This window comes from Centroberyx gerrardi, chromosome 7 (genome assembly GCF_048128805.1).
Source record: "Centroberyx gerrardi isolate f3 chromosome 7, fCenGer3.hap1.cur.20231027, whole genome shotgun sequence".
NCBI classification, from domain to species: Eukaryota; Metazoa; Chordata; class Actinopteri; order Beryciformes; family Berycidae; genus Centroberyx; species Centroberyx gerrardi.
In genome coordinates, this window is record NC_136003.1 from 16,830,287 (window position 1) to 16,854,143 (window position 23,857).

General features: G+C 45.6%; 5 protein-coding genes across 5 annotated transcripts; 3 read left to right on the top strand and 2 right to left on the bottom strand.

The window, feature by feature from the left end:
* The first annotated feature begins 292 nt into the window (after positions 1–292).
* On the top strand, positions 293–2,126 carry LOC139928638 (RING finger protein 151-like). Its single transcript, XM_071921254.2, has 4 exons — positions 293–347; positions 1,025–1,194; positions 1,333–1,429; positions 1,576–2,126. Exons 1-4 carry the CDS (start codon positions 345–347, stop codon positions 2,044–2,046), a joined length of 741 nt encoding a protein of 246 aa, XP_071777355.1. The 5' UTR covers positions 293–344; the 3' UTR covers positions 2,047–2,126.
* A 797-nt stretch (positions 2,127–2,923) lies between these two features.
* rps2 (ribosomal protein S2) lies at positions 2,924–5,588 on the top strand. The gene is made up of 7 exons (XM_071921209.2): positions 2,924–2,958; positions 3,280–3,417; positions 3,571–3,660; positions 4,355–4,462; positions 4,581–4,914; positions 5,273–5,364; positions 5,460–5,588. Exons 2-7 carry the CDS (start codon positions 3,283–3,285, stop codon positions 5,541–5,543), a joined length of 843 nt encoding a protein of 280 aa, XP_071777310.1. The 5' UTR covers positions 2,924–2,958; positions 3,280–3,282; the 3' UTR covers positions 5,544–5,588.
* Positions 5,589–6,047: 459 nt separating this feature from the next.
* ndufb10 (NADH:ubiquinone oxidoreductase subunit B10) lies at positions 6,048–8,060 on the bottom strand. Its single transcript, XM_071921244.2, has 4 exons — positions 7,830–8,060; positions 7,331–7,469; positions 6,624–6,763; positions 6,048–6,214 (listed from the first exon to the last, which is right to left on the bottom strand). Exons 1-4 carry the CDS (start codon positions 7,975–7,977, stop codon positions 6,126–6,128), a joined length of 516 nt encoding a protein of 171 aa, XP_071777345.1. The 5' UTR covers positions 7,978–8,060; the 3' UTR covers positions 6,048–6,125.
* A 1,610-nt stretch (positions 8,061–9,670) lies between these two features.
* On the top strand, positions 9,671–14,566 carry LOC139928615 (large ribosomal subunit protein uL3-like). The gene is made up of 10 exons (XM_071921226.2): positions 9,671–9,691; positions 10,680–10,872; positions 11,308–11,476; positions 11,590–11,725; positions 12,775–12,961; positions 13,166–13,326; positions 13,516–13,617; positions 13,780–13,875; positions 14,095–14,214; positions 14,406–14,566. Exons 1-10 carry the CDS (start codon positions 9,689–9,691, stop codon positions 14,463–14,465), a joined length of 1,227 nt encoding a protein of 408 aa, XP_071777327.1. The 5' UTR covers positions 9,671–9,688; the 3' UTR covers positions 14,466–14,566.
* A 374-nt stretch (positions 14,567–14,940) lies between these two features.
* On the bottom strand, positions 14,941–23,857 carry LOC139928625 (testis-expressed protein 2-like). The gene is made up of 11 exons (XM_071921240.2): positions 22,640–23,857; positions 20,665–20,865; positions 19,909–20,188; positions 19,443–19,630; positions 18,371–18,571; positions 17,448–17,547; positions 16,577–16,709; positions 16,305–16,442; positions 15,924–16,133; positions 15,703–15,823; positions 14,941–15,441 (listed from the first exon to the last, which is right to left on the bottom strand). The coding sequence occupies exons 1-11, from the start codon at positions 23,855–23,857 to the stop codon at positions 15,295–15,297; spliced, it is 2,937 nt and encodes a 978-aa protein (XP_071777341.2). The 3' UTR covers positions 14,941–15,294.

Here is a 23,857-nt window from a genome sequence, read left to right on the forward strand (position 1 = left end):
GAGTCTGTTAATTTGACAGCTAAACCTATTTCATACCCGCCACTCAAAACAATGGATGCTGCTAGAGAGAACTATTCATCTCGCCAGAAAAAGTTCCGCTTCACATCTAGAGGCTCACGTTTGGTGCTAGAACAGGAGGGAAAGGACAAGCTCCATAATGAACACCATTATCTCCGTGGTTTATATCGTTTAGTGCTGTCACGGTCCCTCCTTCATGTTTTGTCAGGAATGTTCATGTATGTGTTGTATTGATAATGAGGGTGTGTGCCGTGTGCTACATGACTGGGACCGATATGGAGCAGCCGGCAACAGGAATGGAAACACGGTGAGGACGGGAGATTATCATGGTGAGTTGAGAACGGCTTTTGTTTATTTAAGATGGATATACGGCTTTATTTCTCTCTTTGATAGAAAGGTGTTCGCGCTCAAATCAATATTTGAGATAGGCTACACCACTATCATTTGAACGGCTGGTATTATGATTATAATTTTTGTATAAATATGCAATTTGCTTGCGCTTTGACATTATAGCTTTGTATGTAGGTTACTGCAATTTTTTTATTTTAAGATTTGAATTTAGTAAAGATCGACGAGGAATTAATGTCAATTATGCTTTGTACTTAAGCAATTGATATCTACTTCAAAGTTTGTTTGTTTGTTTTTGTTTTGTTTTTTGCTTAAATGATGAAAACAGAATATAAACAGAGAAACTGCGTCTGTTATTTTTTCTTTCTTTTTTTAATCACGTGATCAGTCATATGACTTTCCAGAACAATTCTATTGTCATTTGTCACCTCTTGCTTTATGTTGGCAACTGTGGACGGGTTGAGGCAGTTGTAGAGGTTTACATAAGCAAAGAGAATAGTCACCTGTTGCATGAAGCTACCACAACACTACTGTGGCAACCTGGTAAAACAGATGTCAAACATGATCAAACTGTCATTTAATATTCCCTGAAAAACACTATAAGAATACATAAGAACAAATCTGAATAAAGTAGTGATATTTGCAACATCGTGCCCAGGCGGACCCAGACGTGTCAGCGCAGAGCGGGGGCTACGATGTGGAGCTGTTTGTGGACACTCCAGACTACGACCTGATCTGCACCATCTGCCAGGGGGTCCTCAGGTGTCCAGTGAGAGCTGCGTGCCACCACATCTTCTGCAAGAAATGCATTTTACAGTGGCTGAAGAGGTACTGAATACGCCTCACCACAAGCACAACATGGATCAATACCACTGGATGAGAATGTGTTACAATGATACTGTATTAGAGTGTTGTTAATCTCCAGTCCAAACTGAAGGACAGGACTAATGGTTATTTATCCACCAGGCAGGAGACCTGCCCCTGCTGCAGAAAGCCTGTTCACCAGAGCTTGATCTTTGTCATGTTCAAGCTGAGCAAGTCTATCGGACGCTTGAAGGTCAAGGTAGGAAACAGAAAATGGAAAAATCCAATTATGTAGGCTACATATCCAAAATATACTAAGCGTATACAAAATGCCACAGAGATAGTTAGGCAATTCTTATGATGTCTCTTATAAACGTGTATTACTTTGTATCTGGGTTCCTCCAGTGTAAGAATGAGATCCGCGGCTGTCCGGAGACCTTCCCCCTGTCGGAGCAGTACTGCCACAGCATGAGCTGCCTGTACGAGCTCATCCCCTGCCCTTACCAGGGCTGCCGGGCGCAGCTGCTCCGCAGGGACCTGGACACCCACGCCCGCCACTGCGAGCACTGGCGCCAGCCCTGCCACATGGGCTGTGGAACGGTGCTGTCCCACCGCACCCAGGCCCAGCATAACTGCTACAAGCAGCTGAGGCAGGAGTACGAGGCCAGACAGAGGAACCACAGGGCGATTGCCGCCGCTCTGCAACGGAAGATGAGGAGGATGCAGAGCACCATGGCCCACATGAAGAGGCAGATCGGGCTGATCTGCGAGAGCCTGGAGGTGATGGATGACCTGCAGGAGGTGGAAGAGGAGGACCTTGGAGAGACCAGTGGCAGCTCCACCGGGACGCTGAGCAGCAGCAACAGCAGCTCCTGATGGACGAGCCAAGCTGCTGCTGTGGACCGGCCATGCTGTATATAATTTGAACATGTGTATAATTTCTTTGCAGGTGTGTTTTTGATGATGTAGGTAGGTGTATGATTGAAATGGTTGAATTTGTAACAAGTTTGCTCCGTTGCTTTGTCTATTTTGTAAATAAAGTAATAAACATTACACTGTCATCATTGCCCTTTTTAATCTATAGGCCTATTCAAGAGAAGAGCAGCTATTATGTAGACCATGAAGGTTTGTTGACAAGTGATGATGGATGCTCCTCAACAAACTAATGTATAGGCCTTTTGGAATGATGATGTATATATGCATTCATGTTGTAATGAAATTCACAAATGACATCAAGAAAACTAGCTCATTCATTCTGAAAGGAAAGCTAAAACAAGAAAAGTTTTTGAGGAGCGTGAGTCAGTTTACTAGGTGTAGGGAGATGGCCTGTCATTGCATTTGCTACAGAAACAACAAAACAGCCGGTTTGAAAACTGTCAAAGAAAATGTAAACATGTTTGTGATTGGGTGTTGTAAATTTGTAAATTCATTTCCAGAGTTTTGCAGCTGTTTTGATGATAAAAAGGTTTGAACTTTCACCTGAAGCTTTAGACATGGCCTGGAAAGGTGTGCATACATTGATATCTGATCAGGATAATGTATTTGTTCAGTAATTTCTTTGCATTATGCCTATTCCAGACTCAGATATAACAATTTTTCACAATGTAGACTGATCAGTTTCTTTTCGACAACTCTGCACATATGGACCATAGACTGTGGTATGAACCATAGACTCTGCCAGTAGAGGCGCTAGTTGTCTCGTTCTCTCTAAAAGAAATATCGCGATGACACTGTCTGATAAAACCGGGCGGAACTTTTCTCGGGCCTTCTTCCTGTTATACAGATCACGTAAGTGGAATACGGAGTCGTTTTTCCTTACCGAAATCTTCAGTTATCTCAAACATCGCTCCGTTGATTATGTTAAATATAGTCAGAAAGTCACGGTCGAACATGCTTTAGCAAAGCAGTTAATATATTTATCAACGCAATGAAGTGAGATTAGATGATAATTGGAAATATTGAAAGAATACCCTCAGCCTTGAATATGGCGGCGGTGCTCGTGTTCTGTGAGATGAACGAAATGGCTAGACAGAGAATGGCAAATACCAGCTGTCTCGTCGTTAAGAGATTCAAAAGTGTACTTACTTTGCTCCGTTTATTGTTCTGCAGCAAATGGCGGACGACGCCGGTGGTAGAGGAGGTTTTCGCGGAGGCTTTGGTGCCGGTGGCCGTGGACGCGGTCGTGGTCGCGGCAGAGGCCGTGGCAGGGGCCGCGGTGCCAGGGGCGGCAAGTCCGAGGACAAGGAAGTAAGTTTCTCCAGATAATTTTTTTTTAATGCTTTTGGTTTAAGATTACTCGTCAATAAGAAGTCCGCTTGTAACGCTCTGTGAACCTGCACTGACACACATTTCAAAAGCGATGTAAACTGTGAATGCTAATGGAGATGCTCTCTCCTCCAGTGGGTGCCAGTCACCAAGCTGGGCCGTCTTGTCAAGGACATGAAGATCAAGACCCTGGAGGAAATCTATCTGTACTCCCTGCCCATCAAGGTAAGCAGCATCTTAAGATAACCTTATTAACACACTGGGCTGCTAACTATTAAAATGTTATTCTCCTAATACTTACAAAAAGGTTTAGGCTATAGAATGGGGTGTCCTGGTAGCTTAGTGGTCTGGGACCTTTGTCGCATGTCTTTCCCTCCTCTCTCCCCTGATCTTTCCTGTCTATCTCTACTGCAAAAACTATCATAATAAAGGCAAAAGTCCAGAAAAATAATCTTTTAAAAAAAAAGGCTGTTGCACCCAAAGTTTAGTCAAATAATGCTAAACTGCAGGTGTGTCGATTCCAGTTAAATGTAGTGGGTCTTGAAGAATCCGAACACTGCTTAACGCCAGGAAAGAATCCTTTTCACAGAAGCGTAGGAAAAGTTTATTCCCTTTTTTTGTTTTTTTCCTTACATATGCTCTGAATATCAAGTGCAGATTTAACGTACAAACTACAAAGAAAAAGATGTTTCTATTGCATATTTCACAGTAACACAATGTCACTGGCACACACAACATAATATAAAAGGGTATACATCCCCACACCAGATGTAAATTGGCATCAATTACTAGGGACACTGACATAAGTAAAGGAAATGCAAAGTGTCATGTACCTGTTTGAGTAAGAAAAACTTGAAATTCTTGGGAGTTGCAGTCGAAAATTAAGTGCCTTCTCCTAATGCTTTGAATCTGTTTTCAGGAGTCTGAGATCATCGACTTCTTCTTGGGCTCTGCTCTGAAAGACGAGGTGCTGAAGATCATGCCTGTCCAGAAGCAGACCAGGGCTGGTCAGCGCACCAGGTTCAAGGTGAGATTTACTGTTGGACCCATAATATAGACTTCCTCCTGACTGTAGTGCTGATAGTCCAGATGTGACGTTGCCTGCCTTTTGCATAGTTTGTTGACATCCTGCGTCTTGTTTACAGGCCTTTGTTGCCATTGGCGACTACAATGGTCATGTGGGCCTGGGGGTGAAGTGCTCCAAGGAGGTGGCCACAGCCATCCGTGGTGCCATCATCCTGGCCAAGCTGTCCATCGTGCCCGTCAGGAGAGGCTACTGGGGTAACAAGATCGGCAAGCCCCACACCGTGCCCTGCAAGGTGACCGGTCGCTGCGGCTCTGTCCTGGTGCGTCTCATCCCCGCCCCCCGTGGTACCGGCATCGTGTCTGCCCCTGTGCCCAAGAAGCTGCTCATGATGGCTGGTATCGATGATTGCTACACTTCTGCCAGGGGCTGCACTGCCACCCTCGGCAACTTCGGTAAGATCGCTCTGCTGGTCCTGACTAGTCTTGATGCACATTTCATTTTGGGCATTGCCAGTGACAATTCATAGGTTAAGTGACTAGCAATAGTTTACCAAACCTGTGTTGATACTGGTTGCCACCTTTTTGTGGGATTTCTCCTCGCTCTGCTCAGCTTCACCTCTCCAGTGGTGTAGTTGTCGTTATCAGGAGAGAAAGAAATGAGTATAGTAATGCACGGCAGAAAGACTATCCTAGTGGTCTCCTCTGTTCCCCTTTTCTGTGCTCAACATTCTGTCCCGTGAGACTGCAGCACTGGTAAATGCGGCACCCGGCTTCATCCTAACATCTACTTATGTTTCGTTTCCCCCTCCAGCCAAGGCTACCTTTGATGCCATCTCCAAGACGTACAGCTACCTGACCCCTGATCTCTGGAAGGAGACGGTCTTCACCAAGTCTCCCTACCAGGTCCGTACCCAGCCTGGACCAATAACGTCTTTCACTAATTTTAAGATGAGGTGGTGTTGTATTATGAAACCAACAATTATGTATTTATTTTGCAGGAGTTCACTGACCATCTGGCCAAGACTCACACCAGGGTGTCTGTGCAGAGGAACCAGGCTGCTGTCCAGGCCACTCCCTCCTAAACTTTTGTACAGTGGATTCATTGAATAAAACATTCAGAAACACCACTATAAGCTGTCTTCTCTTGATTTGATGGATGTTGTGTATAAATAAGATGTTACCTTAGGTCATGACAGAGCAGGTGTGCAGCCCATAAAGAAGCATTTAGGATTAAATGACTGTCATGGGTGAGTTCTTAGAATTAAAGAATTGACCGTAGGGAGAGTGCAATAAAATGGGTGTACAATAGGCATAGGGTAATGGTTTGTAATAACTTTGATCTAAGGTAAACATTTTAAAGCACTAAGTCTGCCAAAACTGAAGTTGCTCCTAGCAAAGCACAAGTTAAAGTTCTGAAAATGCATGCTGTGCATCTGGAATTTGCAACTCAAGGTTATGGAACAGTATCTATTAACATTAAAATAAAAAAAAAACAGCTGCAGAGGCAGTGTACTGAAGTTAGCAAGAGTGATGGGTTAAACATTTTTATGATCAGTACAGGGTGAAAATACTACACGAACAAGACATGATTTTTCCCATAAATTTTATTTTACATTTATTACACAAGGGACAGACTTTTGAACCATATTAGAAGAGCTGTGTTCTTAAGCCTCTTGGGCCTGAGCTGCCATCATCCTTTCTTTCTGCTTCATTAGACATTTCCTTCCACTGGCATACGCTCCCAGGTCTCCATCTGGAAAGTGACGGGTCATGAATTCAACACATTTCGCAGAGGAATCAACAATTCTAATGATATCCAAGCTAAACTTTAAAACTGGCTATGAATGAAAAAGAAATCAAACGTATGTCATTCATGTCAATGTGATTTTAACAGTAATTTTCTGTTGGGTGACTACACCTGTGCAAGAATGCACATTTGAGTAGATGACAGTAGATCTTTAATTGTGGGGTTACATTACATGAGGAAAATTTCTTAACCAATCATTACCACATTCAGTCAGTACTGTGGAACATTCATAGTGTCTAAGGATTCTTGAATAGCAGCAACTTAGAAAACAGTAATAAACACCAAGTAAGGCCCACATTTTCTTGCTGTTGCACCACACATGCTCCAGTTCCAGCCGGTCACCAGTCGTACTTACAGCGTAACTGGAAGGCGTTGGTCACCTCGTTGAACTGCCGCAGTTCCTTGCCACAGTTCTGATGGTAGCTAGCTCCTTCCCTCTGCTGGCAAGCCCTCAGACGCTCCTGGACCACCTTCACTATCTCCTGGTCCACCTTACTGAGGAGTGGAGACAGCAACACAATATGACACCATTACTCTGTAGGGATTCAGTGTCTTGCTCAAGGACACTTCAGCAGGGCCGATGCTTGCTGTCATGGGGGCTGGACAGACTCCCTACTCACCATGTCACCCTGTTGCCAACGATCAGGGGGTAACAGGACAATGTAACCTGACAGATGTATGACTTTAATATTAATAATATCCTTATGATGTTGTATGCATTTTTCTGCCCACCTTTGTCTTATATTGAAAGTCTTACCCACGACAACAAAACATCTTGAACACTTGATAGAGCACTCGATAAAAATAATTAGTTAACTGGTTATTACATAAAATAGTGTTTCCCAAATACATGAAAGATGCTTAGTTGTGGCATATATTTCACTAAAGCACAACACAAACTAACTAACTCAATTGGACCAGGCGTGCTAGTGCTGGAATGGAGCATCAGCCAGCAGACCTTGGGGCTCCAGGAGGCCACATGGAGACAAGAAAGCACCAGCTACTTATAGTTGCAATTCACAATTATACAAAAGAAGAATAAGAATAAGAAGAGCTACTTACTAGTCTCTCCTCCATTGCATCTCTGCCTCATAGTAGCAGAGGTAGTCTCCCTCCTCGCACTCCGTCAGATCAGCAACACGGCGGAACTTCTGGTGGTAGTAGACGGACTTGTTGTTAGCCCGGATGCTGTCAACAACACCTGGATGAGGGGGAAGGCACCGTTCAGTGGCATAAGGCTTGTCAGCCTTTGTTAACTACGCTTAGGCCACCTGGATTGTGTTGTTGCTGCTGCTTCTGCATGACTTGAATGTCAGAGTTGTAACGATAACCTGGCAGAACGAATGGATGATGCTAACCCAAGCTAGCTAACGTTAGCTATACAATGTAGCCTAGCGTGCCTACGTACGTTAGGTCTATTGTCACATGAATGAGTAATCAATGCATTTTGTAATATTGTGCAAGTAACAGCGACAGTACCGTTAATAACTCAAGATATGGTAACGTCAACAGTACTAGCAACTGTTATTAGCTGTGTTGTTGTGCTATCCTGTTAGCCCACCTCTGAATGTGGTGACAGGGAGGTCCACGGAGTAGTAGAAGAGTTTAGACACGATCAGGGCTGGATTTGGCAGTGCTGTCTGTTTGTCCGCAACTGGGGTCTGGCGAGGAGGCTCTGGATATGCATCTTTATCGTAGTCTGCAGGCATTTTGCCTTATTTTGATGAAGACTCACAAAAATCCTACAATTCGACCTCGACTACTCTCCTTTCGAGGTAGCGCATGCGTAGAAGACTTAACATGGCGAATTAGAGGTCAACTGATTTTAATAATTTATTATGGTTTTACGTTACTCTGTCATAATTTAGAATTATCGTACTGCGAAGAATATTATTTTTTAATGAGTAGCATTAGCCCACGACTGATTTATGATCTCCTTTCTTTCTCCTTTTTTTTTTTAACATAAAGGTCGAAGGTAAAAGGTCACGGTTGGAGCTGTTGTACCATGGGAACGCAGTAGGTGGTGGTGCAGAGCTGATAATCATCAATCATCAAGAACAAACTAGAACAAACCTTGATAAGAACTTGGAAGCACAGTACAAACACTAGTGACAGCCAAATGCCGATTTTCCTTTACTGTGATGTTCAATGGGGGAAACTGGACAAAGATTAAGAGATACACAAACTTCCACAACACTGACTGTACGGATTTTTGTTGCTGAGAATGCAATGCCATAATTCCCAACGGGCATAATGGGAGCCCATAGTGCCACCTTTGGCTATGTGTGGGACACAGTATGTTTACTGTTTACAGCATTGGAACAGAAACCTGAAAACTGGTCTCCAGATATTATTATTATAAATTTATAACACTCCTTATTATTATTCTAAATTTGACTTGGTGAGTGATACAAAGAAACCCACGACCATGCTGCCCCAGTACCAATATTTACCAATTGACAAGAAGTTTTCGTCGCATATTATTTAGTGGGGAAAATCCTCCCTTGCTGAGTATATTGACCAGGGCAGTAGATTATCCGAAGAGAGCCTCACTAGTCACCAGTGACCAGAATGCTGCTGATTTGATCCTCATTACTGACAGATGGGTTAGGGTTCCAGCTGTGAGATGGCTGGTAGTACATCTATGGTGCCCACCAACACTGCTGAAATACCCTTGAGCAAGGTATTGAGCCCAAACTGCTCCAGTTTGTAGGAAAACCTGCACTCTTCATCGTGTTAACCTTCATAAAGGTTTGTACAGGCCAGGTGTTAGCCTGCATACATTCAGTCATCCTGCATAAGAATGTACTTAGTTGTATGTGGCAGGACACAATTTAATCAAAAACAAATTACCTTTCACTATAAATGCAACTAGCGCTGGTCTAATAATCTTGGTGTTGCAATTCTTCAAATGCTTGAGTGTGTGACTATTCAGGAAAGGCTATTTTGTCAATTAGGATTGCAGCCTTTTGCTGGCATTATCACATTTGGAACATTTTAATTGGATGAGTGTCAAGTGATATCATAGCCTAGATATTGGTCATGCTAGATTCTTGGTTTCAGCAACTACTGTAAATCTAGAAAAGTAACCACCTCCCACAGTTTGTGGGTTTAATTTCAAATAATTGCATGCATGTGGGTGCAAATAACACTCTTTCTTTCTTTCTCTCTCTCTGCTCCCTACAGATGGTTCCTCTTCACTGGGCCTCCCCACCACCCAAGACCCATGGGTGCACCCTCTTCCCTCCTCCTCCCATCTTCTCCTGTCAGGACTTGGCAGCAATTGCCTTGTTTGAAAGTGAATACGGCTCCTTAACTGTGCCAGCCACCAAATTAGAGCCGTACCATCTTAAGTATGACCCTTACATCAGCACTTGTTCCTCTCTCTTTCTGTCCCTCGCCTGGACGGTGCACACAGACATGGTCAGTGCTCCTCCTGTTTTTGCCTCTTTTCTCCTCTAAAGGATACGTCGGTGTCCAGTTTTGTCTGTCTTTGTCTTCTATATGTGTGCATGTGTGTGTGGTTTATGTCTGCGTTTGGCTATTTGGGATTTGTAAGGGTAGATGAAGTGTGTTGGGAAGTTATCTTGTCATGGCTGCCTTCACCACGTGTAAATGCTGAAATGGTGACTACTTTTTTGCGTGGCATCCCAACTTCAGAGTTTTCTTCTCCTTCGTTGTTTGGCCCGGACTGGATAATCTTCCAGCTGTTTCTTTCTTTCTGAATCATAAGGTGCTGAAGCCCTATGTTTTTAGAAATCCAAACTGAAAATACAAACACCTGTCCTGCTCTAAAGGCAACAGGTCTGAAGCCTAAGGACTTGATTACATGATATCCTTTTGACGTTCTGTTCCATGTTTAGTATCACAAGTTTGGAAGACCCTTATCATTAGAGCATTTGAATGTGTGAAGTGAAAGAGGAAACTCTACAACATGAGTCACCAAACACAGTTGTTGACCAAGGTTGACCACAACATATGCCATGTCTTATTCATCTACAACAAGTGATTTGATATCTTTGGACTGTCTTGAGTGTAGGCAATGACTAACTTCCTTCTGAGTGACTTAATCGTTATTCCACAAGTACCTCTTCAGTGTGATAGACAGGGAAGGCATGCAGCCACATGTCCACTGGTGGCGGTGCCATTAAGCACACAGTGATGACTATTTAATATTCACAATATACTGCCACCAGCACTTTTTCTGCCATCTTGTAGATGGCATGGGGCCAGACTAACATCATATGTGGCATAAACACACTGTGGGTACACACGATCAATGGATGGATGAATAGCTGGCTGGACGGTGTGGAGGGATGTACAGTTTAAAGTTTGGGTTAGATTTTCACGGGGGTGTCCGAGTGGCATGTTTGAGTTTATTGTCCCTGTGTGTGGGCTGTCTCCCTTCCAGTCTCATCGTAAATTCCATGCCCCCCGCCACGGGCACATGGGGTTCCTGCCCCACAAGCGTAGCAAGAAGCACATGGGGAAGGTGCGTTCCTGGCCCAAGGATGACCCCAGCCAACCCGTCCACCTCACTGCCTTCCTGGGATACAAGGCGGGCATGACCCACACCCTCAGGGAGATGCACCGCACTGGCCTCAGTATGTACCGCTGGACCGGGTGTCATTGTTGCACGAGAGGGTTGGGATGAACATTTTCTTTGTGTGGTGCTTACTGTTTTATGTGTCAGCCTTGTAGTTGGTAGGAATGTTTCAAACCCACAGCGTTCTGCGCACATTTCATGCACCTTAGCTTGTGAAACTACCAATATGAACCATTTTTACATTGTTATAAGATGCAAAGGCTCACACCATATATTTACTATGTTGTGGGTTCAAACCCAGCCCACAACCTATGTTGCATGTCATCCCCTCTCTCTCCTGTATCTTTCTTGCCTCTCTCTATTCTATTCTATTTGATACAGCCGAAATGCCAAAAATATCTACACTTACAAAATGCTGAGGACTCTTTTTTCTGGGATGTGCCTTTACTGACTATTGACAGCTCAATAACAATTGTCCATGTTTCTCCAACAGAGCAATCAAAACGAGAGGAGGTGGAGGCGGTCACTATCATTGACACGCCCCCAATCATCGTGGTGGGGATTGTGGGATACATTCACACTGTCCGTGGCTTGCGTTCCTTCAAGACCATCTTTGCCGAGCATCTGAGTGACGAGTGCAAGCGCAGATTCTACAAAAACTGGTGTGGGCTTGTGATTGTGCATTGATATGTATCCCATGTACAGCAAATTCATCACACACTTGTTGCCTTGTTGACACTGTTGTTTCCCATATCTAAATCTTTTTGTGTTTCAGGTACAAGAGCAAGAAGAAGGCCTTCACCAAGTACAGTAAGAAGTGGCAGGATGAGAATGGCAAGAAGCAGCTGGACAAGGATTTTGCTCTGATGAAGAAATACTGTTCAATCATCAGGGTTATTGTTCACTCCCAGGTAAGCTAGCATTTCTTGCACTGTACAGCACAATGTTCAGAGTGACAAACTACTCACACTAACCGTACTTTACCGCTAAGCCTTACATCCTAACCATTTAAAGTCACATTGAAAGGACAGTATGATACTAGCATGTGATTTATTTTTCTCATCTAACTTTCAGAAAGGTAATGCAACAATTGTCTCAGCCTGTTCTAACTCGATATTATCATGTTATACGCCTGCTCTCCACTCACATTGGTCAGATCCCATTGGTTAGTCGGCAAAGAGACAGCCAAATATACCCCGCCCATCTCCCGTCCCATAAAACCACCCCTGCAAAAGGCCAGAGGTGGCAGAGTTATCCACCTGATGCAACGGAAAGAAAAGCACCCCCCCCCCATCTCTAATCTCTTGGCTGCCAAGTTCTAAACAACTTTGACGGCGACTCTCTTCTCTCTGTGTGTGAGGAGCACCGGAGTGTGGCGTTTCAAATGGCAGTTTAAAAATAATCCTCACGGCAGAACCTGACTGCTCACCCAAACTCTGCCCAGGGGGAAACCTTTATGTTGGCAGTAAACACTATTAAAATCAGTTAAACACTATTAAAATTAGTCTAACAACATTACTAAGATCATGTCTTGCTCTGTGCAGGTGTGAGTTTTAGCAGTGGGAGTTAGATGAAGATGTACTTTTAAATAGAGCTGTGGTACATAATGTTATTACTGAGAGAATTATAAGATGATCTCATGCTGAGTCATGAAAAGATGGGGCTGGGGGACACATTATAAGCACAGGTTCAGAGCCAATCTTGAATACTGGCTGTGAGGCAAAAATTCAAAGAGGGACAATTTACAGTGAAAGGGCCCTGAAATGACTGGAAATTAATATAGTAATGAAAACATTGGACTGTGTGTTCTGCACTGTACTTCCATCTGTGTCTGTTCCTGGCTTTTCAATCTCAGTAACCCAGAACAATGTGGCTTTTCTAGACTTCTGGACCTCTTTTAGTTATTGATTACTGGCTTCACAGGTCTGTGTTCTCCATTTCTCCTTCCTCCCCCCTCCAGATGCGTCTGCTGTCCATCAAGCAGAAGAAGGCCCACATCATGGAGGTGCAGCTGAACGGGGGCAGCATCTCGGACAAGGTGGACTGGGCGAAGGAGCGCCTGGAGCAGGCTGTGCCTGTCTCTGCCGTCTTCTACCAGGATGAGATGATCGACGTCATCGGTGTCAGCAGAGGCCATGGCTTCAAAGGTAGGACTGGGCGAATGCATGCTGCTAGTTGTGCCACGAAGTTGCTTGGATATAGTGAATCTCACTGAGCTGGGTGAACAGGCATTTGTCCGGGGGCATCTCAGTCCAACGACTTGTGTACTTACACCTTATCCATACTTAGATCTATGAATACATCACACAACCAATCAATTCAATCCCTCCCTTTGCCCTTTATGCTGCTAGGTGTGACAAGCCGTTGGCACACCAAGAAGCTCCCCAGGAAGACCCACAAGGGTCTGCGGAAGGTAGCCTGTATCGGAGCCTGGCATCCGGCCCGTGTGGGCTACACCATTGCCCGTGCTGGTCAGAAGGGCTATCACCACCGTACTGAGCTCAACAAGAAGGTTAGCTACACGCTGGTCAAGTTCACCCACTTAGGCTCTAGTTTGCAACTTGTTAGTTGAACAGACTCAATCACTTTTCTGAAAGATGCTCTTCAAACTTGTTGAAACTTCTCCCTAAAATAAGTATATATTGCTCATTCTGGATTCTGAAAATATATAAAGTATTATTTTGAACACTTGTGTCCCCAGGTCTACCGTATTGGTAAGGGGGTCCACATCCAGGATGGAAAGGTGATCCGTAACAATGCCTCCACTAACTACGACACCAGCCAGAAGACCATTACCCCCATGGTACTCCAGTCTTTCTAGAACAAAATGCTAATAGGCACCAAATAAAGGAACAAATGGATTATCTAGCAAATGAAAAATTTTCCTTAATACTTATTCATCATTCATCTTCCATTCCTGTTTTTCTCTTTCCACCCTCTTTTTGACTGGGTGCGGTGCCTGCAGGGAGGCTTCCCCCACTATGGTGATGTGAATAATGACTTTTTGATGTTGAAAGGCTGCGTGGTCGGCCCCAAGAAACGCGTCCTCACCCTCAGAAAGGTACAGTGTGATTTGGAATCTCACTGGTAAATGAACAACAATTCCTTATATGTACTCCATTGCACTTTACTAACTTGCCAAGTTAAAAAAAAAAAAAATGCATAGAATGCGTATGGTAGCAAAACACTGACATTTTATTTACTCTAAGTAAAAACAGACTTTCCCAGCGCATTGTTGCAGGAACCATATGTGTGCATCTTTGTGTGTTCCTCCTCCCAGTCACTGCTGGTGCACACATCTCGCAAATCCAAGGAGACTATTGAACTCAAGTTCATCGACACCACCTCCAAATTTGGTCACGGTCGCTTCCAGACCGCTCAGGAGAAGAGGGCGTTTATGGTGAGTGTGAGAACATTAGTGTTTCTGTGTGTGTGTGTGCACATCTATTAGGGGCATGTCAGCTTGAGTGAGTAATGTCTATCTCAGGGATCTATTCTATCTTTTCTGTGTCTCCTATGTTGACTTGATCCCTGCTCAGGGGTTGTGAACTATTTTGACCTCTGCCTCCTTTGACCCTGGTTTACCTGCAGGGGCCACTGAAGAAGGATGCCATGAAGACACTGCCAGAGCCTCTGCCAGAGGAGGCCTAACAGAGTGGATCACACACTTCTCACACACAACAATAAAATTGTGTTTCCAATATAGTGTGTAGTTTGTCCATGTAAATTAGCTTTGCTTGTGCCTAAGTAGCTGAGAGACAAGCATTATTGTGCAAATGAGTTTTATCTGCGTTTGTAGAAATCCAAGTTTGGTTTGATACATATCTTTCATCTATTTGTATGCAGCTGAAGTTCATTTCTTAAAATAAATTCAAAGCATTAAAGCATTAGTTATTTATTGTTCACTGATAAATCCATAAGGACATTTACACTGTCCAAAAATGACATGCACCAAGACAGCTTGGTTTAACAGAAGTCAAGTACAACACTGAGAACAATTCATCACCATCTCCATGTTTTTCACAGATTCTAGACTGTTCAAGCAGCAACTTTTCAAAACAGAAGTCATCAACAGCGCCCTTTTCTTACATGCGCAGTCTCCAAGAGTTCCAGTAGTTCACTCCACCCTTACATCTTTTAAACAGAGTTTACATAAAATGAAAAGTTCCCTCTTGAAAAAAATGTTAAAATAATGTGCTTTCACCAATGTCTTTTGTGGAGTTCACTGCTCTTCAACAGTAGGGGGCACTACAACATCAGTCTCACAGATCCCAGGTCAGTGCTGCTCTGTGTGCCACCCTATCTTACATGTACCACCTGTGGGCATCTACCCTCTGCTGGTTATGATGAACACACACAGAGGGAACACCGAGCCGGTGCCAAGCTGCAACAGCATAAGAATCCATTATGGATCCATGCCAGTAGCCACATGATGGCTATGTTACATCAAGGTAATTCCATCCTAAGCCTCAGGGGGGCACTACTCTGACAGGTACTCCTGGGACTCCACTGAGGACTGGCGGGATGAGGAATGAGCAGGAGAGTGGTGGGACGGAGGCGGGTTGTCCAGACCAGAAGTCATCAGGGGCAGATAGAGATCATCCATGTTGGGCATGACAAACACTTTCTGTTGAGGGGGAAAGGACAACAAAACCATGCTTAATAGTGAGTCAGTCTGCGCAAACAACAATAGTTAAGTCTCCCTGTCTTCTGTAAAAGGTAAAATGTGAATTGTATTTCACACGCTTCTTCATACTGTCAAAATGTATACAGTAAAATGTACATAAAATAAAATAAAAAATCAGTATTTCAGCATAGCATTGTGCTATATTAGGTGAAGGATGGGAGAGACGGACAGAGAGACAGACAGACTCGCTGATGGACTGACCTGGAACTCGCACTGCAGTTTCTTCTCGATCCACTCGGTGACATGGGTCAGGGTGACCTCCCTCTCCCCCAGCATGGGGCGCACACGGAGGTCTAACCTGGGGGGCACCCGGAAACTGTACCTGGGAGGGCAGAAAGAAAGAAAGAAAGAAGATCTGACAACAGTAGATACTGAAAATGTGGCACGAGGTGACAAAGGGAACAAGGAAACTCGGTCAGTACCATATCCGGTCAGTAGGGGGAGGAGGGATGTTGATGGCCAGAGTTCCGGACAGTTCTAGAACCTCCACAGAGAGCATCAGAGGCATGTTGGACACCTCAGCTATCTTCTTCTTGATGTACTCGTTCTCCGTGGCCTTCTGGAAGTACTTGGACTTGGCTATCTTGTCCACAAATCGCAGGATCTTCCTACTTGTGCTGCCACCAGCGTGCCTGGGTCAAGAAAAGGACACAGTGGCACATATTGAACTGTCTGAACTGGAAGTGGTGCGACAGACATGAGTGACAGGCATGAAATATATTGTGTTTATTGTGTATTATCAGCTGTGTCTTGCACTTCATACTCTGCACCAGGCTTAAAGTAGGAAAAGCTATTGAATTTACCCATCAGCCCCTACTGGTGTGCTTTTATCTCCCGGAGATCCCTGGGGCTCGGTGGGAGGGACTTCCTCTTCATCAGACGACCCTGCACTGGATGACTCCTCATCACTATCGGCCAGTATGCACAGCCTGGGTTTAGAGCTGAAAAACACACCAGTGGTACCTCTTAATGCAAACTACTAAGTTTAGAAAACACTTTCCTCTTCATCTACACACCTTCCCCCCATCTCCTTTTAAACAAGTAAACAGGAACAAGAGACAGAGACGGGTCTTACCCTACTTGGAGGGTCTCTGGAACGCTGTGGGCCTCGGCTCCACCCTCTTTGCCAAGCTTACACAGGTTCATCTTAGTCTCCAGGGTCATCTGAAGGCAGCCTGTGTACACCACCTCCAGCTCCAGCCACAGGCCTTGCAGGGGGAATGGAGGATGGGAGGGAGTTAGGGAAGGAAGGATAAGGACGTAGAGAAGGAGGGAGAGAGAGAGACAGAGAGAAAGGAACAGCTGTAACTCTTCATAGTCATTGAAGGATCCAGGTAAGACTTTAGACAGGTAGAATGTGGGTTGGAGAAGAACCTTTTGGCAAAGTGTTTTTGTCATGTACTTTGACCCAAAGCCCGAGTTAGGAGGCTGAGCCAATATCTCTACTTGATCTGGCCTGGCACTATGTTGTCACAGATTTGGAGATTAGACCAATAGAAGATAGCAATGCGCTCTGGCATGCTATTGTGGGTTGAGCTAAGTCAAGGCTAAGAGGATTGCTAATCGCCTGGGCAGGAAACAATGGAACGGTTTTAGGGCGGCCATGACAAGCTCTATAATGATACAAATGAGATCATGGCCTGAGCTGACTGCAGAAACTGAGTGTTAACTCCAAGTGTTTGTGCGTATGTGTGTGTGTGAGAGAGAGACAGAGAGAGAGAGAGAGAAGTGGGCCAGATGAACGGGACATTGCATGAATTCACAATACGTGGATTACAATGAGACTGTTAGCTAAATTTTTACCGCAGACCTCTCTGTATGTGTGGTATAGGTGTTTTAGAAAAGGACAGTTAGGGGTACGCACCCAATGCCACACATATACACACGCATACATGCACACACACACACACACACACACACACACACACACACACACACACACACACCTCTGCGGTCCAGCGAAGGTTTGGAGGTGCTGAGGACCTGGGGTAGACAGGTGCCCATGTCCAGATCAGCCAGGGTCAGCTCATTCATGAAGTATGGCAACTACAATGAGACAAACTGCACTGTTAACTAGTGAGCAGGCAGCTTATATGTCACACATAAACACTTCCAAAAATAAATGAGAGGCTCCACTGAGGTAGCTCATTACCTCAACAAATGAGCAAGCAAGGGAACCCTGCAGTAAGCATATGTGTGTGTGTGTGTGTGTGTGTGTGTGTGAAAGAGACATGAGCAAGAGAAAGAGTGAGAGTGAAAGTGAGTGAGAGAGAGAGAGAGAGAGAGATAGAGAGAGGAGTAAAAGGGATGGTGTGTGTGTCAAAGAGGAGAGCGGGAGATGAGTAATGGGATGCTGCGGTGCATTGAGTGCTCCTCTCCTCTCCTCCCTCTGGAACCAGAGGGAGTGCATCATCAGCAGACTCTCTCTCACACACACCATACACACATACACACACACATGCACACAGAGAAGATAGTTGCAGTGTTGATGAGCCCAATGTCATGTCATTTGACCTTGTACAGAGAACCATGACTGATGCTCATGTTGACCAACAGGTCAAATCCCAGCGACACCCCAGTAAGACTGGATGAGGAGAATGATGTTTTAAATAGGGCTTAGTGTATATACTCAGTGTTGCCTGCTCTCTCTCTCTCTATATATATATACAGTATATAAGATATATAAGATATCCATGTGATTGTGGTTTCACAAAATGATTGATAGCAGAAGAAATTATGACATTTTTGCTGCATAGGCTGCATATATCAAAACACTATCCACTACATTCACTCCAACTCATCAGTTCCATCCGTCTATCCATCCATCCATCCATCCATCTGTTCCTTCCACATCCTCACTCAGCCTCACCCTGATCTTGGTGAGTTTCTTCTGGATCTTGTGTGCCACCTGGTCGGTCCAGTACTTCTCCCGGAGGAAGTCCCAGAAGATCCTGCCCACCAGGGAGTTGACCCAGGCGGGCTGGCCCTCCGCGGAGCATCCCCCTACCCCAGACTCCACCCCGGGCTCAGCTCCAGCTCGACCTCCAGAGCCACACTCTTCACTAGGGATCTGCATGGGAGACAGGGAACAACAGAGAATGATGTATGGGGAAAAAAATGGGTCCAAGGAAAAAGTTACATTTTTCCTTGGAACCGAGATGCAAGATTCAAGTTTTTTGCCATATCAACCAGGTTTCTGTGAATTTGTCTCTGTGTGCTCAGGATAGACAAAAGAGAGACATACAAACCCATACAATACCCATTGCTATATAGAATAAGTGCTATGATAAAACTGAAAAGTCCTGGACCTGCTAGCCCTTATCTAATGTATCCTCTAGCCTTAACCCATTCTACCAACTATTAACCACTGAGGCTGACTCTCATACTGATTCTGCATCAGCATCTACCTCTGCTAAACTTTAGGACAGACTGTCTCTTTGCAGGGTGTCAATCCCAAACTAGCCAAACTAGGGTTAGCAACTCAGTCAGGTACGCTGCAGATGCGCCGCAGTCTGTTCCTATAAATACCTTCCCAGCCAGGTGATATCTGATATTTCTGCACATTGACATTTGGAGCATTTGGTCCAGTCAGCATGGATGCGTTTGGCTGAGCCAGCATCCTGGACAAGCCCAGCCTCAGTGCAGAACAGAACAGTGGAACAGTAGCTGTTATTGACTGGCTCTGATCAATGGGAGTCATGTAGAGGATTAGCACAACATCCAAAGGGCAAGTATAGCAGAGACAAAGTTCTGATATCCACTGACGGTGGGCAGGGCCGGTGCCAACGGAACCTGAGACACCAAGGTGGAAAGTTAAAATAGGATGTAATGCATGGTTTGTCATGTTATCGATTTACAACCTGCAGTAAAGTGATGCTAGATCTGATGCTAGATCTGAAAAAAAATTGACACATAATATGTAGTCAATGCTTTTCACTCACCCTCTTTTGGGTTGTGGGGCTTCCCTGGTCACTGTCGCAGGGGCTGGGGGTGGGATTGTCACTCTCTGAGCCAATCAGATGAGTCATGTAGGTGCTGTACTCCAACAGCACCCTTGCTTTTATAGCCCCTGGCAAGTCACGCAGCTCCTCCACACTTCCTTTAACAGCATCCGCACCACATAGGGCGTCTGAGTGATAAGAGAGATGATGGACATGGGCGGAGATGGAAGAGCAAGAAGAAAGAGTTGGTAAATATAACACAAAGTGAGACACATTGAAAAATTCTGCATCAGCATCTATCTGTCCTATATACCAGAAGAATGAGAGATAGAAATAGAAAGATCAATTCAACAGTGACTATATGCAAGTTTAAAACAATAAACTAATATTTCCAGTCTACTGTATAAATATCTATGTCCACCAGCTCAACCCCTCCACATCAGCAGGGAGCAGCATTTCTTCTTACCCGTCTTGGACTCCTCCCTGCTCAGACTGCTCTTGGCTCCAGCCCTGGAGGCGGACAAGAAGTGCTGGAACCACTCCTCCTTCTCTCTTCCCGTACGGCCAAACAGGTAGAGAGTGACAGGGAGCTGTGGGTCCAGGATGGTCTGTCTCTCTGTCCTCTCCTCGTCCTCCCCTTCGATCAGGCTCTCCTCCCCCACCTCCCCCTCAGCCAGGATGATGCAGATGGGGTACTTCTTGTTCCACACCCTTTTACGGGCCAGCACAGGAGGCAACAGAGACACCTGGGATGAAAAATGAACGAAGAAGAATGATGAGGAATAAGTGTCATTTTGATTGGGGTGTCATTTTCTAGTATGTTCTCTTTACAAAACATGAAGAACAGAGGCTGGCAGGCGGAACTCCTGTTGACAGTTCACCATCGCCAAAGACACCCGTCCTTTTTTCAGCACTCCCCACAACGGTTAGATTGAGTGTAAGCATTATTATTGTTGTTCTGTTAGTGGAAGCTACTCTACTCAATGTATGTCTGGGACAGCAGCCAGGTCAAGCTTATCCTGAGCATCATCACCTCAGTCGTAATCCTTCTGGTCTTTCACCTCCGTGTTAGATGACAAAGTGGGTGCAGAGAGATGAGAGTGGAGAGTTCAGGTGAGAGGTCACCTTGCCTCTCCCTTTTGCTCCCCTGTGTAGCGACGTGCACGCTCTCCTGGGACCCATAGACGTGTGTGTGTGCGTGTGTGTTTGCGGGCACACTGACCTTACAGTTAGCCAGCTGGTAGGTGCGTGAGCGCACAAACACGGCCTCATGGGGTGTCTCGTCGAAAGCTGCCCGCCGGGGGATGTTGGCACGTGGGTACGCCAGGCGCAGCCGGCTGCCCTCCAGGGTGGCATAGACAGAGAGTGTGACGGAGGGGTGGTACGTCTCTGGGTCGTAGCTGTGCATCTCGTTCATCCACCCCTGCAAGAAAGATCATGAATGCATTTAGTGCAATAGGATCAAATTATTGCAAAGAGCAACACGGTGTTGCTGCAGTTGGGGCCATTTCACAGTTAGCTATTAACACTGTGCTTGAGAAAAATCTCCCTTGAACACTAGTCATGATACTTCACATTTTGATTTCAGAATTGTACTATATTGATAACTGTATTGTGGCTATATTCAGGTGCACTTGTCACTATCAGCTGCAAAAATATCTTCTCCATTCAACACCTATCACCATACTTCGCATCTCCTTTGTGTGACCCACCCACTTAACTGACTGAATGTCAATATCATAACATCACCTGTATTGTAGCACATACTAGCCAGTCTAGCAAACAATATGATAGCAAAGACTCTACTCCAGCAAATGAAATCGTCGGTGAGCAGTGCAAATGGCTCTGCGGGAGGTGAAACATGAGACATGGCAGAATACATCTGTCTCATTTAACACTGTGGACTTGTCTTTTAAATGGCCCACAGCCTGCTGTTGTTTGCTCCTCTGTCCTCATAAACTTCACCTTGTTTGAACTTGCTAACACTGCGTTTACTGAGGCGGCCAACCTAACTCTCAGCAGAGCTGTCGAGAAGTGCTATGAGAAAGCTATTATCAGAATAATCCACTTTCTAGGTGCTTAACCTACTGTGCTTACGGGTAGTTTTATACAGTAAATACCTCAATATTAATCCAGCAATCACTACTGAGAAAAGCATTTTTAGTGCTATCCAATCCCTCACATGGCTGTTGTTGTTTTGGTGCTAATCTCACCCTCCATGACACACATTAGTCCTTGAACCTCATTATTTCCATGTAGCCAAATCAGTGACAGAGAACCAGAAAGCACCTAGGAGCAGCTAGAGAGGTTTCTGGCCATTTGTTCAGAGCAGATCAGAGTGAAACTCACAGTGAGAGCCAACACAGTCATGCTGAGGACATGCATCTGTTTCTCTCTAGCATCACTACTTCACCATTGCATTTGGATGTGAATTGAAATATACCTCTTTTTTTTGGGATCCATCAGCTGAAATTGTTGCATTTGGCTGTCCTGTGAATGTGAATGTCTTATGACACCCCTGTTTTAGAGGGAGTTTAACAGCTTCTTACTGCTTGATCCTGTTATAGCCAGCTAATTCTGAATTAATTGAGCTTGAAATCTCACACCTCCAGCAGCTGAGCCTTATTCACACTCACACATACACACACACACACACACACACACACACACACACACACTGGTAAGTGACAAGTTGAGCCTGCATGGGATGAACATGCCGAAGCGAGTGTCAAACACAAGGAAGTTTGGCACAATGAGACACCACAGAGGACACGACATTGAGCTGTGGTGAAATTATCACTACATGGCTGCAGACTAAGAAGCCCACAGCTGTGAGTTCATTGAGCTGGGGCTGAAAAAGAGAGCATGAGAGAGAGAGAGAGAGAGAGAGAGAGAGACAAAACGAGAAAAAAGAGAGCCATACTGGTTAAGCCCCATGGTTCTCTCTAATCAGTACCTGGCCTCATTTGCACTCTGCTAGACTTAAACAAAGGCTCAGTACACCCCAGAACACTGTTAACAAAGATAGTGATTATCATAGCCCACAGCTCTTATTCATATTCATGTCATAAATATGCCAACTTCTGAAGGATAACTGGGTAAGTTAAAAAAATATTTTATACTTGGGGACAGAGGAGTTGAAATGTGGATCAAAAGAGAGAGACAGAGAGATGCAATGTCTGCATCTCATTGCTTACCTCTAAGATTTCTGCCTCCCTAAGCTCGCTGTTCAGTAGATCCATGTACAAGGTGCTGGGCTGGACGCTTCTGGCAGTTGAGCGTCGAGGGGCGAACATGAACACTACCACCAGGCCCAACATGAATCCACAAGCCAGCCCCACAGACAGACCTGTCACATAGGAGGGCAGCGGCAGCACAAAGAACCCGTAAGCTAGGAGGCCCACACAGAAGAGCCAGTGAAGAGGCACTGACGCCCCAGGGACCATGCCCCGAGACTGGGCACAGGCTCCGCGATGCGTCCCTCGGGATCCCCCCTTGAACTCCACCACCTGAATCATATCTCCATAAGTGCAGATCTCAAAATGGCTGTCTCTGCTGTGGGTGTGGGGTTCTGGGGGGGGAGAGGATTTTAAGGGACCCTTTTGGAGTCTTCTCAGGGGTGTGTCACACACACCTCTCTGCTCACCATCAGTTCTCCTCTGGCACTTAAGCTGGGAGTCTGCTCCCCCATCTTCACTGTTCACTGGGGTCCCGCTCCCTTCTCTCCCACAGCTCCCCAGGGAGACTGGTGAGTCCCCTGCACCAGAGCCCCTCCCCTGCTTGGGGCTGCCGGAGCTCTCGTCCCCCATGATCTTACTGAGCATGCTCAGTGGGTCCTGCATGGCCTCAGAGAACTTCCTCCGCGTGTCCTCCAGCTCAGCGATCAGCGAGCTGCCCCGGGGCTCGGTGGGAGACATGCTGCCCGGGGAAGGGGGCGATGCCCAGTCATCATCCCCATACGGTCCCCCTGCTTCAGGCCTGGCCTCTAGGATCTTGGGCTGGGTGATCTGCTTCCAGGGGTGCATATGGAGCTTGGAATCCGACTTGGAGAGGTTGACCTCCGGCTCTCCCCGGCGGGAGATCTCGGTGGACAGGGACTTGACCAGGCTGAGCAGAGGTTTGGCCCTTAGAGAACTGCTCTCTCTGGGTTCCAGCTCTGTGGAGGAGGATTTGACCAGGTTGGTGGTGACGAGCAGGCCCGCTGATGCGGCTGACAGGTCAGCCAGGGAGCCTGGGGAGGAGGGGGAGTGAGGCATGAAGAAGGCCTGGGAGCGGTGGCCTTGGCTCAGGTCCAAATCCATTGCCAGGCTGAGGTCGGGCCTGCTCTCCCTGGCTTCTGGTTTGTCTTTGGAGAAGGCCACGGTGGGGCCCTCATCGTGGCTGTCCAGGCTGAAGATGAGCTTGCTCTCCTCCAT